Below are 16,120 nucleotides of genomic sequence, written 5' to 3'. Positions count from 1 at the left end.
TTGTCACATAGCGTAATATGTTACGTGTCGGGTTTAAGGATCTTAAATGGATTAGCTTCAATTTTCAGACTCAGATGCTAAATTGCTAAAGCGACACCTAATATATAGATTTTTGAGTACTTTGAAAGCTGCTGAATCCTTACGTCTGTGAAAGCATTTTGTCAGCTGTGTAAAGGACAGTCGCAAAACTTGTGACCTTGGTGACCCTTGGTTGGCATCAAACAGAAGCAGATAACGTGATTGCAAAATTGTTCCTTGTTAGGGATTCTGAACTTCTGGATGAATAAAAGAGGGAATTTAAAAACATACATGACCCTCAGCTCGCAGGACGACTTGTTGAATAAGAAAAGTAACAGCCAGATTCAATTAACGTTAAATACGTATCCCTATTCTAAACTGTGGCAGCGTGGAGGCAGATTTGCAGAAATATGAATTGTTATTAAGCAGATTATAGTAATTATTAATGGCTAATTTTTTTGGATGCATTTGAGAAATAAGTGATGGTTTTCTGGAAAAATCCCCAACAATAAATTATTATTTTCACTGGCGTTTCACAGGCGTGGAGCTCATTAGATTGCGAGTAAAAACGGTTTAATGTGCACCTCTTAATATTTTATCCATTTTTCTATTTTTAGACACAGAGGCGGAGAGGAACGCGCTGAAGGAGCACGTCTATCCCAAACTACGAGACTTCTGCAGGGAGAATTATGGAATTGAATTCCAGGTAAATGGCTGCTTTCTCCTTTCTCTTTCTTTCTAACGTTGATTTATTCTTTTTACGTTTCACCTTCTAACAGCTGCAGATTCTTGTGACTTCCAGAGCATTAGTGCTTTCATATTTACATCATAGCTTACACAGCTATAAGGTGCCCGGAGGGAACCCCGGAGCTGCTAGCAGAGGCGCCCGTCCCTTTAAGCGGACAGAAGGCCAGCAGAGATAAGGTTTCCATCGGTGAAGGCTGGCACAAATCTAGCTATGGATAAGGCAGCATGATGCAAGGGCTTTCCCTTTGTTGTTGTCAGAGGACGGCTGCATTCTCCCTGCGGTGTCCACTGATCGAGATCATTTGCATTGCAAATTAGCATCAGTGTTCACAGAAAGATCCCTATCAGAGTTTTGTTTGCTTAACAAATCCAGGTGGGCTGCCTCAGATTGTTCCTGGAAGGATTTATGGAGATTTGTTTCCGATGAGGGGGCTTATGACCCATGAATTGTTTTAGAGAACGGTAATCAACGAGGTTTCGGTAGCTAATTCTCATTTCACGCCAGGAATGTTTGGATCAAAACAGCTCCAAGCACAAACCATCTGAAAATCTTGGTACATATGTGTTCAGGTTATCTCCCCCTGTATGCATAAGAGTTGCTCAGACACTTGGGTATCGTTCATATTTCAGTGACTGTGGTACTTCCAGATCCTCTTTTAATGTTCTCATTGTCAGTGGGGTTATGGAAGCAAACTACCATGTGGCTCCATAATGAATTATCATTTGTTTTAAATTTTATCATTTCTAATCATAAAACTTAAAATGACCACCCCAGAGAAATGGATATTAAATGTGGCCTACGATTAAAAACCCATAGTACATTAAGAATTCAGTGGCTCCATGGTGTAACGGTTAAAACATTCGCCTTGCATGGGAAAGAGAAGGCACAATCCCAGCCTCAGGGGTTTGCAAGCTGGTGTACTCCTGGTGCCGGTCCCGAGCCTGGATAAATGGGATGGATGCGTCAGGGAGGGCATCTGGTGTGAAATCTGTGCCAAATCAAATATGTGGATCCATCCACTGTGGCGAACCCTTGGGAAATAAGGGAGCAGCAGAATGGACCACAGTACATAAAGAATTCAGGGGCCCTGAACAAGTTTGCACATGAATTTTAACTAAAAGAAAGTAATATGGTGTAAAGAGGAACGCATACATGATTGAAGTAGCTGAAATAGCAAGCTTAAAGCGGGATTAATGTTCAAAATTGTTAGCTAGTAGCATGTAAGCTGTTGATAAGGTTTGTTTGTATTTTTGTCTTACAGTATAGATAAAGTGAAAACTTTAGCTAAATATTCTGACAGGTAAAACAACTAGCTAACAGTATGAATACAACATTGGGAACTATTTATTAAAATGGCCAGTAATTAAAAATGTTAGCTACAAGTATTGATAAAAAACATTTAATTGTTAGCAAAACATTCTAGTTGCATATTAGCTTGTTAGCTAAAACTGTTGGATGCATGTCAACTAAAAAAAAAAACCCCGATTTTTATTATTTTTATGGTTTATTGTCTTTTTAAGTTGTTTATTTACAATGGACTTATTATATACACATTAATACAATTTGAGATATAAAGGTTGTAGTGATGTACAGCAAGTTGAAATGCTCTAAAAATGGCACTACAGCATTTACTTGATTTACACTACATTTGTTTAACTTGATTTGATTTATTTGCAAAGACGGCATTTGACCATGTCACAGTTTGTAGTGAACCATAGACACGGCTCACAGCTGCGATACGTGACTGCTAATTTAGAAGCAAGCCTCTTCCAAACATGGAATGAAGACTCCTTGCCTTTAGGAAATTTGTATGTTTTAAACATCAGCTGTTATTTAGCTCACAGTCTTCTGTGATTATTGAATTCATCGGAGCACTTTTTCTCCCAAATTCTGTATTATATGTGCTCAACCGCAGACAAATTCATTACACTGTTGTAGCAAAGTACACAGCACAGTATTGGGAGAAAAACCTACATTGAATATACAGTATAATTAACCCTACGGCGAGCTGAGTAACCTTACATGAATTACACAAGTTTCCAGTATTACAAGCATCTCTGAGATGACTGGACGTGACGGAGAATTACAAGATAAAAGAAGCAAAGTGTTGCAGAGACGTTTTGGCTCCGGTACCCGTGGCCACGTGTCTGTCTGGTGATTCAGCTCGCTGTGATGCAGCATGAGCCGAAGTGATTAAGCAGAAGGCCTGGGAGTTAATACTATGACTCACTTACGCTGCTCATCCTCCTCCTCAACCAAACCCCCCACACCTCAACTTCACCCACACCATGTGAGAACACCTTGGATAAAACTGGAGCCTGATCATGATTTTTCCTAGTTGATACGATGTTGTGGCGAGGACGTCTTTCACGTGTGAAAACCATACATGATTTCCACACACAGGATTTTGTAGGACGAAGACATTTTTTCCATTTCTCTTTTCTTTTGCTTTGATTTGTAATTTATGCATAATCCCGCCTCCCCTTTCACACGCGCCTCGTTTCTCCGCTGGCACACACTGACACACATGTACTATGCCAGGTTGGCGAAACCCAATTCTCCCAGGTCCCTCAGCAGTTGACTCAGTTTCTATCCAGAACCTGATGGAGGATGGATTTGAGGAGATGCGGGGGCGGATAGGGCACGAAAATCCAGCCCAGGGGCCGAGGGCCGCGTCCTCATTCAGTCAACGCTCAACAGCAGCGGGGGGATGAGGTGCCATGATCCCTTTTTAACCATTTTTATTCCCAATGTTTCCTGCTCTCTCTCTCTCTTTCATCTCCCATGTGTATGTGTGTGTGATCACTTTTTTTACATAAATTGCCAGGGTTGTGGTCCATTTATGCTCAACACATTTGTTGCTTTTGCACCAATGTGACATCATGGTCCGTTTTCAAATCTTTCCCATCACCGTTGCAGATCTTCCACCAGGAGTTCGGTGCCATATGGGCATCGTATAAATGCCTGTACAGGTGGACTCGTTCACAGTCTTGCCTCAAGCTTGTCTATTTTAAAAAATAGCTACAGTAGCAAACAAGCAAGGTTACAAAAATTGAGAGATGCATGACCTGCCGGAGTGACAACAGAGCACGACTTGTGCTTGCACGCAAAGAACAAAGAAGTAGCAAAAACTGCAGTTCCTTTAATGGCCACTTGAGGCTGGCTCCGTCCACACGTAAACGGCGTTTTGGGTCACGGAGATTTTTAAAGACTCCTTGCAGGGTGGAGATTTTCGAAAACTTTTTGCGTTTAGGTATGGACGAGGAAAACGGAGAATTACTCACGCCGTTTTTTTTATGTCATGCTACACGCGATGTTATTGTTTACAGGGGTTAAATTTCTGCAATGGCGGTTAATCAGCAGTTTTTACACACTTACGCGTCACTGTCCCTCCATTTAGAAAGACAGAGGCGTCAGAGTGAACTTCGGACGTGGCTTCAACATTCAACACAGAAGCTCTCACAACCCAAATCCCGACGTCGGTTTCTAACAAAATTGACTTTTTTTGAAAATTCAATTTATGTATGCTGTGTGCATTTTGTTCATTCCAAACTAAAATACTGTCTTCAGTTAATAACATTTGAAATCATGAAGGCACTTGAAAAGTAACACAAAATTATCTGTCTTTCCAGAAAAACAAACACTTTCCAGAACTACTTAAGGTTTTGTGAGGGTACAAAACCCTGTTTACTCTTTCCATCCCAGGCTTCTAGACTTCTGATTGGCCAACATTTCATTTTTAGCCTTTACATGTGGACGGAGATATTTTTTCAAAAGTGCACATTTTTTAATTAAAAAAAAAAAAGCTAAAACGGAAAATCTCTGTTTATACAAAAACACCTGTGTTCGTGTGGACCTAGCCTTAGCTTTACATTCATGCAGTTTATAAATGCAGCTTTTTAACCAAACTAGCTGATAAATTACTTTTCCACCCTTTCATCCATATGAGGACACTTTTCACTCCCAAACCAATGGATGACATCACAGTGCTACACCCATCCTTTATACTGTCCACCAGCAAAATAGATGGATAATAAATATATTGGTAACTTGCATCTTAATAGAGTTCTAATGTCCCTTGTTTTATATTTTTGTGAGTTTTTGTGAAGCTGCTCATGCTTATATGTTGTCTGCTGCTAACAAATATACTTCTATATACTTAGTACTCTAACATATTAAGAGAGTTGATTTTAAAAGACGGGTCATTTGCAGCACTTGACAATAATAAGCTTTTCTGGTGATCAAACCAGCATTGATGGCTTTTCAGCTTATTAGACACGCCTAAATCAAAATTAATGCTGAGCAGTCCAAGCCTGCCTCCATAAGGTTACGGTGTTCTGCTTTAGTTCGGATTGGTTCAGTGGGGATCTGATGTTAGAGGCTCACAAAATCTCCACAAAGGCCTTTTAAGAAAAAGGAAAAACACCACAGTGTTATTGTCGGGGGTCATAAGCGAGAGTCCTCCTCGCCGTTATCGACCGGTTCCTCCTACCACATTGATTAGCCTATAGATTTGGTCCTTAGTCCAGTTTTTATTGTCAATTTCTCATCTCGTGCTGCTCTAAAATACCCAGCCCGCTTACTTCCAACCCATCTTGCATTTGTTAGTCTCATAAATCATGTAACAATACAATCGCTTCCTCCCACAGACTGAAGTCAAACTGAATCTCGAGGCCAGTGGAAGCGGTTCTGTTAATAATGTGGTTGCCAAACTTACTGGCCGTCTCTCACACACACACACACACACACACACACACACACACACACACACACACACACACACACACACACTCACCCAGTGCAATTCCAATAAAAGTTTTCTGGCCACAGCTGCGCAAATCTGCTCAGCGGCTGTCACTCTGACGGCTTTTACATCTCCCAACACAAGCGGCACGACGAGAGACGAGATGAGGGGTGAGACGACGTTCCGCGATGATTAAAAAGCCTATTCATGCATTCTATTATGCTAAAACGAGGGGTGGGGCTGTCAATTTGGCTTCTTCGGAAAAGATGTAGTGCTCTCGAAATATGTCACACGCTTAAAAGTTTTTTTTTAATCCGTTTCCGTGCACGAGTTTGCGGGAAAACGCAGGTAAAATTGGACAGAAGCGATTTCCCGGAAGACATTTAATCACGTTCCTTCCGTGTCTTCCCACCGAAACTCTGGTAATAAAAAGCATTTCAAAAAGCCTATAAGTATAGCAGGACTTCTGGTTTATTTATCACTCTCCGTCTGTTTACCTGGATGCCAATATTTCCAGATTTTGTGCCTTCACACGTGGGCAGCAGGCCGCCATCTCCGTTCACATCTCTTTCATCTCTAACGGAAACATGTCAGCATACCAACAAACAGCCCCCACAGGACCGATACGACAACCAACAAAGATAATCAGAATCAAATATAAAACACAGCTCCAGTCACATAGAGAACTATTCACTCCACAAACACAGGACCCCTACCTCCGCCACGACGGTTGTATGTTCGCTGCTGTCAGATGCTTCAGAGGAGAGCGTTTGTGGGAAATTTGATGGACAGAAAAATAAGTGAGGGTGGGCTGTAATCACAAAAGCACAGACCTTATTCTAATATTTGCGTGATGATGATTAAGACGTTGCATATTTACACGAATCACTAAATATAAGCTGCTCACATTTGCTTTCCAAATGCCATCCAGCAACACCTACGCTTAATCTCCTGCACTCTTAACCGTCGGGAGGTTTGAGCTCACCTCAACCTTCTTATAGCCGGTGGCCAGCCTAACTAAGAGGCGCAAAAAATAAATAAATTAAAAGAGCGATGTTAGCCAGATGATGTTCTTTGGGCAATGTTTCCTCGATTAGAGAAATGAATAGACTCAGAGCAACTGGTTCCCACAAGCGCAAGCGGTGTGTTTACACTTGCCGAGTCTGTGCTGTCAGGTTTATGAGTGGTTAAAATGCAAAACAGCTTGTATGCCCCGGGATATACAGTCTCTGAAACACTTTAATTCATCTCAAACTGCTTATGTTTTGCATAACTGTTTCTTTGCCGTCTGCAGACATTTCCACATTGATTGGGCCATGGGACGTCTAAAAAAGAAGCATATTCTTTGTCCTCACTCATAGCATACTAGTTCCCAAGCCAGGTATCCTGACTCCACAATCAAAAGGATAAAGACTGAGGAATCCCAAAGGCGAGATTAGCTGCAGGAATAATAATTTAATTTCAGATATTTTGCTTTGTGGTTCAAGTTTGAACCTCCCAGAAGAGGCAACTGCACACTTTCAGACAAGTTTTAGAAACTGAGGCACATCGGTGCATTCGGCTGGCCCACAATTGCTGCACCTCTGCAAGCAGCTTTGCAACCCAGCTCCTGTTCCTCCTGCGTTTCATCCTGTCACATCCGTTGCTTCTCCTCTCCCCCCACCTTCAGGCACGGAGGTATTTAGCTTACAAGAAGCAGACTTATTCTCATTCACAGCAGCGCGCGCAGGCCAGCTGGCATAAATGGATCCTTTGTTTACGACTCCACAGTACACCCACGTTGGTCAACAGGCCTTCTTTTGGGTTTTGCTTATTGGTTAGAGGAGCTTCCCAAGCTGCGCCCGCTCTCATTTAGCTCTCAAGCACTTCCATCTGTTGTGGACGCCATTAAGCAAACAAACCTCATCTCGCATTAGGAACGCTGGTCCCAGCGCAGAGTTCGACAGCCTCTTAATAAGAAGAAATGTGATTTTGTTTGAGGAAACTGGCATCCTCGGAGTGCACCGTGCAGAACCCTCTGCCATAAAATATACATCTTCCCCAGCCATTTTTGCTAAAAGCCCACTCCCTCTTCTGCTGCTGATCTTATTACCTCACACTTTTGACAGCTCTCGGTGGCTGAGCTGCAACATCTGAAACACTGTGCCCAAATTACCCCGGTGTGTCAGTGCTTGACAGGTTTTCCTCAAAGTCATCTTCTCTCTGCCTTCATTATTGACAGCTTTAGCCTTTAGAGTCGAGAGTTTAACCTCTTATCATTGCTAAAATAAGAAAGTAACCACGGCATTAAGAGAGCTAACATAAAAGTCAAAATCTCTGCTTAACCCCATCGCCCCTTAGGTGGCCACTTTGTGTTTAAATCACTGCAAGAAATGTATATTTGGGTATGCATTGGGTGCTAAACCTGAGCTTTCCAAAATGGGCCGGTATTCATCAAACATTCTTAGAGATTTACTACATATTCTTAATAAAACTGCCTGCAGCACAGAGCTTAACATATATTCATGTTAGAACTGTATCTATTTTTACCCTTGTTTTTTTTTTAGCCTGAGAGTGCTTCTGTTGGTGGGGTTTTTTGATTACAGGCCCTTTTTTTCCTGCTTTTCCTGCATAATCCCAAAGTCTAATAGTCCGACATTCAATACATTAAAAAACAGGAAAAAAAAAAGGCTTCTCCTGCTCTTGACCCGCCACGGGCAAACGCCTTCCAAGGGCATTAGAAAGCTGCTTAGCAGAAGCTGCTCCATCTCTTACGTAAGCAACGGCACCCCCACCACTCTAGTTTAGGGAAAGCGTGGGGAGAGGGAAAGCTATCAGAGAGAGGAACGGCAAAGACAAAGTTGGCATAAAAGAAAAAGCGAGAAGGAGGGCGAAAAGACACAAGAAAACTGTGAAACGGTTCCAGCCAAATCCAGTCCCACTGGAAGCTTTCTTCATCTAACCCAATAAGCCTTCGTAACTATTCCCCCAGCCAACTGCTTTCCCTCTTAACTTCATTTACGTGTCCTTGCCTGTTTTGGATCGACATTCCCCCTGACTGTTTTTGTTGTTTCTCCCCATCCCTCTGTACTCCGGTGAAGCGCGGCAGGTGACGGGGCAAATTTAATCAGTATATCCTCCCCCACGCACATGCACGCAGTGAACAGATATGACTAATGTCGTCATTTAGCTTTTAATTACAGTGCATCCTCCCCAATCACCTGCTGAAGCCCAGTAGGAACCTATCGTAATCAGGGGCGCTCATCTCACTTCATTCCTCTTCCCTCCGGTCTTTGTCAACACGCGGACGATTGCCGTCCCCCGCACACGGCCATGGGAAGTAGATTAGTGGCGCTGATACGCAGTGACTGATGATGCCAAATGATGAGTTTTACACTACAGGCCAACTCGACGGATGCTAATCATGTGTTCCCACTAACGAGTGGGATAGGGGTTTTTTTTTCCAGTTTTTTTTCTTTTTTCAACTTATAGTCTTCTGGTAGTTGAGGAAAAGGTAAAGGGTCTTTCTCTAACGAAAGCCACAGTTATTTATGTTTATGCAAGCGGTGCCAAATTAATTTGTCTTTTTGTCATAAACTGTTTTTAAAAGATGGACTTGGACATTCGTGGTTAGCGTTTTTTAAGGAATTGTATTGTGATGAAGAGGGTTGGGTCTCAATCGCAGTCTGGTGGTCTCTGATATAATGCAGGTTTAAGGTACTTCCTTGTTGGCTTCAGATTTCCAACCCAGAATCTACATCCTTGTTTTATACCGGTGGTCCCAAAACCCCGGAGTCGTTTGGTACCGGGCTGCGAGAGTTGAAGCTCGGGTGTGAAATTTATGGTTTTCAGGGTTTTTATCGTTAACTCGGTTTCCCTGGGATGTTACTCTTGCAGCTCTTACAAATTAAACAAACACTGCACAATCATAGGGGGAAACTAGCTAACTTTTAAACCCCCTTTATTATGTCTGTTAATTTAAATAAGACCATCACTTACAAAATAGAGCATTGGAGTTTATAGACTTCTTTGCAAACGTTTCTCTTTTTAACCAGAAGATGTGCCCCCTGCTGGCCATTACATAGAAAGCATATTCAAGGCTACTAGCTTCAACATGGGAAGCAGTTTCCGTCTTTCATGTACAGTCTGTTTATTTACCATCTAGCTAAAACAAAAAAAGAAGATATTCTCTGGTTATAGCATCTTAAACTTGAGTGGTTAGAGCAACTGGCTTGTTTTCCAATGATAATATTTGCCTGCCTGAGGCTGTGGAAGAAATAAATATGCTGTTGACAGCTGTCGCCTTTCACAGTAATACAGCTGCTCACAGGTGCACAACAATCAAGCAGATGAGCTGAGGCGTAGTTCCAGCCCTCCTGCTGCTCTTACCAATAATGGGAGAAGCGAATATCTCCCAGACTGTCCCACACTCTCAATTTCTTTGCTGTCCAGTTATATAGGCCTGCCAGTCACTGCTGTTCTCTGCCAAGCTGCGGATGTGTCAGTCATTGTGCCAGGCTAAACTCATTTGAACTAGCAAGTGTGGTGAGCAGCAGAGCATGAAGGAAGACAGCAGCGATGCTGTATCACTTTGGCTTCATCTCAACCCTCTGAAAAACCTCCTTTTTGCCTCTTACGCTCAGCAAGCATGCAGTCAGTCTGGAAAAACAGCTAGTTACGAGCAGCAGAAGAGGGATGAATCATGGGATGATGCTCATACAATAAGGCTGCTGAAACGTGAGCTCCAAGTAGTAAAAGGCCATCATGTGTAGCCATCCATCCATCCATTATTCTTGAGCCTTCACAAGTCAGGCCCAATCCAGCGGGCTGATTTCAGGAAGATGGTAGTTGGTGAGCCCTGAACCAGCAGCATCGTGGTGGAGACACACACTCACATCTTTACAGGCGTTCCCTCAGCCTTCCCTCATCTACTGAGAAATCCTCCCTGCGGCGTGTTTATAGTTGGATTTGTCTCAACTGCCAAAACTTGTGACAAATGTGTTGAGGGAGGATGAGTGTGTGTGTGACTGGTGTAGTGGGTTTCATTGACAGCAAGCAGGTGTGTGTATGTGTGTGTTTAAAGAAAGTACTGGCTTTGCTTCAACTGATTTGCAGACTTTAAGCCCGCTGATCCCCTTTTGAGACGTTTTGCTTTGTTTAATTATACGTGGTCCCTTTTGTGAAATGACAAAACTTGGCATCAGTTTTCCTTAATTTTCCGTGAATACATTACTACTTTGGTTAAATGATTTCCTCTGTTTTATACGGCTAAGCTTATTATGCTTCAGTGTGTCCACAGAAACTGGCCATTCTGTAAGTTTTTAAATTATTGCCAAACAGAGTTTTCTGGGATCTGCAAATATTCTCCAGCTACAGCACGAAATCCATAGTTTTATTTTTTTAAAAGAAAAGGAGAACGCTTCAGTGAATTATTTATTCTTTTCTTATGGAGACTGATTATGAGATTAGTTTAAGTAAGCTATAGGATGTTAGATAATGATGACTGAGCTTAATGCCAGCCCGCCTCAGCTGATGGCTCGTTTACCACTGCAAGCTGCTTTGCAACCCACTCTGTTTGATGTGGCATCATAAGTGTTGCTGTTGTGTCCTGCTCTCTTCTGAAAGGTTTTCTATAAAAACTACACCCTTACTGCTTCCATAGGAATTAAGAAATACACTTAACTGATCATCAGTAATTGTGAGCACCTTTATTAAAGCATACATTTTGGCAGTCGGATGGTCTTTACACCTGTAGTTGGTTTACATTGGTCGAATTCGTGATGTTGATGCGTTTGTAAAGTTGTAGCTTTGGTTTAGTTTCTTTTGTTTGTGGGTGACAGAATACAGGGAGAATTTACATTAATTTTATGGTTAGTTGCTGGCCCGTACTGACGATTTGTATACTCTGCACATCTATAGTACTCTGGTGCATCCCAGAAAGTGAAGCATACCTGTGTACGGTAGGTGTTTAGCTTAAATTTTCAGCATACACCTGGTAGTTGGCTCAAATCAAATTCACACCATAAACAGACTGCTCTAGAGCTCGGTACCGGGCCACTACCACCCCCTCTACAGAGTCTTTGTGTGATTGTTTTGGTCCACACCCAGGTGTAATTACTGTGTTCACAAAGGGAAATCAAACCTGACTTTGATTCAAACTGACTAAACTCTGCAGGTGTGAAAACACCCCAAGAAGAACTTGGCAGCACATTTTAGGTTTGCACATTTGCATCTAAACAAGCAACAAGACGTCTGAAACGACGTCCTTTAGAACGGACGAGACTAAAGTGAGGACGTTTGGCCGTAATGCACGGCGCCATATTTGTCGAAAGCCAGGAACAGCATTACAGAATAAACATGGTATACCAACTGTCAGCACAGTGGTGGAGGAGTGGGCTTGTTCTGCAGCCACAGGAACTCGGTACTATGCAGTCATTGAATTGACCATATACTCCTCTGTACACCAGTGTTTTCTAGAGTCAAATGTGAGGTCATCTGTCCCACAGCTAGAGCTGAAACTGGGTCATGCAACAGGACAACGAGCCCAAGCACAACAGCAAATCTGCAACAGAATGGCTGAAAAAGAAAAGAATCAAACTGCTGTCAAAGTCCAGACCTCAGCGTGACTGAAATGCAACTTCAATGAACTGAGGCAGCAGCGCTGTAAAGTGGGCTAAAAATCCTCCACAACCATGTGACACACTGATAAAATCATTGCTGCTGAAGGTGGTTCTACAAGCTATTGAGTCATGAGCCATGCTACAGTAACTGTAGCTCCAAAAGTAGCACCGAATTTAAATGAGTGCAGATGGGAATAATAATATATTTTGCCTAAACTGGTAATGAATTATAAAGTATTAAGCTGCTGCAAGGCACAATTTCCAGAACAATAATGATTCTGCATGTCTCTAATTTGTCTTTGTTCTTATTAAAACTGAGAATTGCTTGTTTGCGTGTTCAGGTGGTGGACCTGTACTGGGGGGTCGATCCAGAGGAGTGGGACAGTCCAGAGCTGCAGCGACTCAGAATGAAACTCCTGGAGGAATGTCTGAAGACCTCGGCTGGACCGTGCTTTGTCGTGAGTATCGTGCACTGCGTAGGTTATCCTTTTTAATGATCTGTTGACTTTGTGTTTACACAATAAGTACAAAAAATTCTGTAAAGAAAGCGTTTCCTTCTGCGACTGTTATTCGTTTCGTTACTTGCCTCTGATGTGGGATTAAAACTGGGCTGTTTTTGGGCTCACGTTCCTTTGAGTGAAATCGCATTTTACTTTTAGACCTGTCTTTGTGCTGAAACAAAGACTTTGACGAACCTTCGAAATCCTTTTGTGCAGCTTTTGTGTGGAGTGTGTGTGCAATCAATGTGTGTTTATTCTGTTTGACAGCGGACAATACGACAATACATGGGCCGCCTTTTTTCTGTTTTTCAGCGTGTACAGTTGTTAAAGGGGCCATCCTCCTTTCAGAGAATAGCATTCGAACAGTAACAAAAATAAAACTACCTCACCAAAGTAACAAAAATGCTCTGTCGCCTGTCAGCATGAATGATATGACAGTATTTCCTACAAATGGCGATTGTATTAGCGCTGGAAGCTCAATGCAAACTTAAAGATGCGCTTAAAGATGTGAAGACCTCTGGAAGGAGAGAGAATGGTGTGATACATCTTTACGCTTGACAGTTCAGTGATCTTTTTTTAGATAATTTTAGGGCACATAAAAAGGAAAAAAAAACCAGGCCCAAGGAGGAAAGGATGGAGACAGGACTGCACCGAGGAAAACGACAGGAAGAGAAATTGATGGTGAATTATTCAAATGGAACAGATCCATTTCTAGAGGTTGAAATTGAGGTGAGAGATCACAGGGAGACATAATGCATTATGGGTGTAGCAGGAGCGCTGGTCTCTAGAGGGAATAATCCCCATCCTCGGAATGACTTTTGTATTTCCTTCTTCTCCTATCGTCCACGCACTGCTGCCTACTGCTATTCTAATTCAGCTGTTGTCATCGCCGTCTGTCACAAACACATTTCACTACATCTCAGATTCATCGTACCTCGTATCCAGTGGAGTGAGGCTACTTATTTCGAGCACTTCCTCCAGCTGATTAAAACAAGACACCTAATGCCGCATGGGGAAATTTCATTCGCTGGACGGATACAGTATATTTAATAGTTCTTAATATGGCATCGAGACTCCTAACTCATCAGTTTTCTTGAACGTAAACCGACCTCAGCCCAGCTGAGTAAGTAAGTGAGAAACCAGAGTCAAGCTTTTGTTTGGAGCTGTAAAATGAAGCCTTTGCAGTTAAGGGTTGCAGTTCCTCAAAAGTCCACTAAGTGCACATCAGCCTTGAAGCATGAGTGCTATAACCATTGTAAGCGTTTTGAGTGGATATGCAACAGTTTGCAAGCTCAAAGATTTCTATGGAAGTGCACTTCTTGCGACATCTTTTCTCCCGGCACTCTGTCGCAGCATTTCCCAATGTTTCTGTGATATAGCGTCAGCCCAAGCAGGCTAAACTGGCCTAAAATGATCACATGCGATTTAAAAGGAAGTGGCACAACCTCCTCTTTGTGCCGCTGCCCGGTGTTTGTCGTAGTGTTGAACACGCCGCACTGATTTCATTCATTCCTGTCGCCTCTCCGCTCTCTGTCCCTGCTGCAATTTCACCAATTTAACCCCAACTGACCTCCGAGCAACACCACACTGCACACTCAGGGAAAGTAGACACAGGTACACACACACACACACACACACACACACACACACACACCCCTTTGTTCTGTCTCCAATCCACCTTTCTTCTTCTATCCTACTTTCCAGCGTACAAACAAACACCCTCACAGGACGTTGCAAACAGAGCACAGTGACCTGAGGGAGACTGAGAATCACCTCGGGTGTTTTCTAACTTTGGGTGATCGAGACTGTTCCACACACCCGTACACAAGCATGCACACATCCTCCCCCATCTGGCTGCTTAAATCTTTAATAGAATATTCTAGTCCTGCGCTCCCCGTGGTGAATGTATTTATGCCGAGGAGTCCGCAACACCTCCACAGGATTAAGTCCCATTCAGACTTGTCAAAGCCAGCTGCTGCGCTCCCTGCAGCGCAGCTCCCTGTCGTCGCCACGCAGGCCGTTCGGGCGGGATGGCGGCCCCGTTTCCAGGACTGGGGAGCTCAAAGTGGCGGCGGCGGGCCCTTTGATCTGGGACTTGGATCCTCATTTATGACAGTTCTGGGTTGTCTGAGCTGTCTCTGGAGTCCCGTTTATTTTTACAGGGCGGTAGACCTAGATATATATGTGAGGATGGGGAGCATGTCAACAGAATTTAAGGTCTTGTTGTTTCAACAACAAGGTAGGTCGTAGGTTTTAAGGATGTGAGGCTGTGTGAGGATTCAGTTTTCTCATTTTGCATCCTTTACGTTTATTTATCTTATTTGTTTTTGTATTTTACATCCTTGCAAACTCAGCTGCAGTCTCTCGTGGTTTCCAGACACAGTTATCTTCAGACCTTCTCAGGGGCTGTCCAAGTGTCACCCCAGCTAACACACATACACAAACACGTGGCAGTAAGAGGAGACTTCAAAGACAGACAGGTCTGCCGGGTATGCAGCCCACAATGACTGTCACAGAGCCCAGTGCATCGACCAGAGAGGAGGGATGGCCAGAAGAAAGGAAAGAGATGAAGGAATAAACTATGAAAAGCTACTTTTTTTCCTGTATGCAGACACTACAGAGGGAACAGAGGGAAAGGATTGACGTGTAGTGTAGGTGTGTTTCTTGCTGCTACAGAGGATCTGTGAAACAACAGGAAACCTTTTACACTTTGTTTGGTACGTACATGGCTCTCTACATATGCTTCCATGCTGTGCTGTACTCAGATTCTAACTCACAGCTTTAACACCTTGTCTAACATATCTCGCTTCTAATAACTGAAACAAAAACGTTCATTTTCTCTCTTGCCACAAGGGGTCGCCACAGCGGGTAGCGCTGCATGGTTTGTTTGGCAGCTTTAAAGCCATTCCTGACTGATCTGTGCCCAGTGAATGCAGTAACCACGACACCATTGCATGCACTAACTAAACTACTGCAATATTGTGCTACTGAGATGGCCACATGTTCACATTCAAATCACAGCAACGGTTGCCTCAAGGTGCTTTATACTATAAGGTAAAGATCCACGTTTGTTCTCTTACTTCTCTCTTCTCTAAAGTTACCTGCAAGCTCGTGTGCATTCGATAATCAGACAATCCTCTCACCTTCTTGGCAAAGTTGAAGTGATTACAGATGAGACCTTTGATTGACATGTAACACCTTGGTAAACACAGTAAAGGCGATCAGAGCTGGGAACCATCAGCAATAAAGGGATGAGTGAATTGTTTCCTGTGCAGATGCCTCGAGCCGTTCCTCTCTCGAGCTACATAAGTTTAACACGTTTCTGTTGCTAGCATCCAATAAGAGCATGATATAAGTTATAGATCATGGTTGGGCAATATGTGAAGTTTTCAGCAGATCAAGCCACAACCTTACAGAGTTCTGCAGTCAAGTTTCAGCTTAGTTCAATTTTAGTGCTGTAGTGAAACACAAGAATAATTGGCTCAAGGTATTTTACATTGTAAGGTGAAGA

At 42.9% G+C, this 16,120-nt stretch overlaps 1 protein-coding gene across 6 annotated transcripts in view; it reads left to right on the top strand.

Moving 5' to 3' along the window:
• Positions 1-16,120, top strand: part of nwd2 (NACHT and WD repeat domain containing 2) — a 60,322-nt gene that overhangs the window by 13,363 nt on the left and 30,839 nt on the right. For all 6 annotated transcript variants that reach the window (XM_026162142.1, XM_026162143.1, XM_026162141.1 and 3 more), the window contains 2 exons: positions 636-724; positions 12,451-12,567. In XM_026162142.1, the coding sequence (XP_026017927.1) occupies positions 636-724; positions 12,451-12,567 (206 nt within the window). The remainder of the gene's footprint in view (positions 1-635; positions 725-12,450; positions 12,568-16,120) is intronic.

This window comes from Astatotilapia calliptera, chromosome 3 (genome assembly GCF_900246225.1).
Source record: "Astatotilapia calliptera chromosome 3, fAstCal1.2, whole genome shotgun sequence".
NCBI lineage: Eukaryota > Metazoa > Chordata > Actinopteri > Cichliformes > Cichlidae > Astatotilapia > Astatotilapia calliptera.
This window is presented reverse-complemented; position numbering and strand designations above follow the sequence as displayed.